The sequence below is a fragment of the Mandrillus leucophaeus genome, unplaced genomic scaffold (assembly GCF_000951045.1).
Source record: "Mandrillus leucophaeus isolate KB7577 unplaced genomic scaffold, Mleu.le_1.0 Scaffold168, whole genome shotgun sequence".
NCBI lineage: Eukaryota > Metazoa > Chordata > Mammalia > Primates > Cercopithecidae > Mandrillus > Mandrillus leucophaeus.
Window position 1 is genome coordinate 1,659,654 of NW_012101676.1, and position 2,352 is coordinate 1,662,005.

The 2,352-nt window shown below is 44.9% G+C and overlaps 1 protein-coding gene across 2 annotated transcripts in view; it reads left to right on the forward strand.

The window, feature by feature from the left end:
• TPTE2 (transmembrane phosphoinositide 3-phosphatase and tensin homolog 2) overlaps positions 1 to 2,352 on the forward strand; it is a 113,834-nt gene that overhangs the window by 10,457 nt on the left and 101,025 nt on the right. The window contains exon 4 of one of the 2 annotated variants that reach the window (XM_011976532.1): positions 225 to 278. The exons of the other annotated variant lie outside the window; for it this stretch is intronic. Coding sequence (XP_011831922.1) covers positions 225 to 278 — 54 coding nt within the window. The remainder of the gene's footprint in view (positions 1 to 224; positions 279 to 2,352) is intronic. 2 annotated transcript variants of the gene reach the window in all.

Here is a 2,352-nt window from a genome sequence, read left to right on the forward strand (position 1 = left end):
TAATCTGGATGCATCGCTATGTTCACAGCCTAAGATACTCACTGTTGACATATAAAACCTCATTTCTAATAAAAAACAAATGCCATCCTAGGTCAGTTTAGTGATGTACATACATGTGAATAATTACAGTGTAACTGGGGAATAGTGCATAGACTAACTGGCTATATGTTGCAAAACATTAGAATTACGCCTTGTGTCTGACTCTGATCACATCTGTCCTTTAGTCCCGATCCGAATGCCCTGGAGGGAGTCATCATTGATAGAAGTCCCAGTGACAGGTGAGTTATAAGAGATGTACACATGGTCAGGTGCAGTGATTCGCACCTGTAATCTCAGCACTTTGGGAGGCCGGGGCAGGCAGATCCCCTGAGGTTAGGTGTTCGAGACCAGGCTGGCAAACGTGGTGAAACCCCGTCTCTACTAAAAGTATATCAACTAGCCAGGTTCTGTGGCAGGTGCCTCTAATCCCAGCTGCTCGGGAGGCTAAGGCAAGAGAATCGCTTGAACTGGGGGAGGTAGAGGTTGCAGTGAGCCGAGACCATGCCACTGCATTCCAGCCTGGGCAGCATGAGCGAAACTTGGTCACAATAAATAAATAAACAAACAAATAAATAAATAAATAAGATGTGTACACACACACACACACACACACACAGTGACAGAGATGGAGACTGAGATTAGTGAGATTCCCTCTCAGAGGTGTTCAGGATAACACAGAGTGTCTCTGAAACAGTTTCTTTATCATCTCACTATATCATGTTTAGATAACTTCCACGTTTTTACAGTTGTTTAGAAAAAAAGAAACAGACTATAGAGAGAGGCTTCTGTCTGTTACTATCTTTTCACCATTTGTTAGTAGCAGTGAAATGCCTTGGACACTCTGATTTTCTGTGTGTGAGACATAGCAGAGTGGGCCGAGGGAAGAGAGAATCCTGTTTGGAGCGAGGAGGAGGTAGGAGTGCACGGGGAACGGTGAAGCCCTCAGCGGGAAGTAACAGAGCTAAGAGCCTTGGAGGTGTTCTCCACCCTCCAGAACTCTGCCACCACGGAGGCTGGAGCTCCAAACCTCAAATCACTGTCCCACTGGATTGTGCTTCTGTGTCAGACCTGTAGTTACTTGACTCTTTTTGTGGGGCTGGGGACCCACCCATTCTGGCTGAAAGTAAGGAGGTGATGGAGGGCCTTTGAAACAGGACGTTCAATGAAATAAGAGGACTGACAACCTCCACCCAAAAGTTTAGTTTGAAATAACTGCCAAACAAAGGCTCTCACGCATTGGGACTGAGGTCATAAGAAAGAGGTTTATTTAAATCTGGAAGCATTACTATTTTCCCCAACCTAAGATGTTGGTTGCCATCATATAAATCCTCCTTTCTAATAAAAAAATGACATTTCAGAACCAAATAGTCCTATAAACATGAATAGTAAGAACTTAACTGGTTTATGTGCAGCGTAATTAAAGCGAGTTTTTCCGGAAAAGTGAATTTGGAATTGTATCTCCTGTCAGACTGTGCTCTTTTATCATCCTCTAGTGCACCCACTAATGAATTATCAGGCACGAACCTGGAGGCACGTATCAATGAAAGGTGAGTTATGCACACGTGTGTCTTTATGTATCTAATTATAACTGAGCATAGAAGTATTCACACACACACACACAGGCACATAAACAAATATATCCATCCATCCATCCATGCGTCCATCCATACACACTTCTCTCAACACACATCCACTAACAACCCATGCACAGAATGGAAACATACAAGGAGACAGACGGATGGACACTTGTGGAGTTTATTCTGAGAAGGCTGCATGGCCACAGAGAGTGGTTTTTCACAGGGTTTCGAATTCTTCTCGTCATAGCCTTTGTAGGTAACATTGCATCCTTTTCTAATGGAGTCATATAGAAAGGAGCAGGTCACAGGAGAGCTGCTGCTTCCTGTTAGTGTATTTGTCACCCTTAGTTCCTAGTAAGCAGCTTCTAAAAGGACTCAGATTTCCTGAGTTTGAGAGCCTGTGAGATTGACAGAAGGGAGGAGAAAATCCTATTTGTAACATGGAGGAGATGGCAGGTGACAAGGAGCAGTGAAGCCCTGGGCAGAGAAGAATGGAGCGAATGGAACATGGACTTGTCCCTCACACTCCAGAGCTCTGTCAGCACATGAGTTTGGTGCTAAAACACAAACAGAAGCACAGCACCTGATTGGATGCAGCCCTTCCTGAGGCCCACAGCTACTCGCCTGTGTCTCCTGGACGGGAAAGACTAGCATGATGGGTGAAAGGAAAGAGGTGATGGAGAGATCCAGGAAGTGGGCCATAGATGGGATTAGAGGGAGGAATGCCTACACAGTG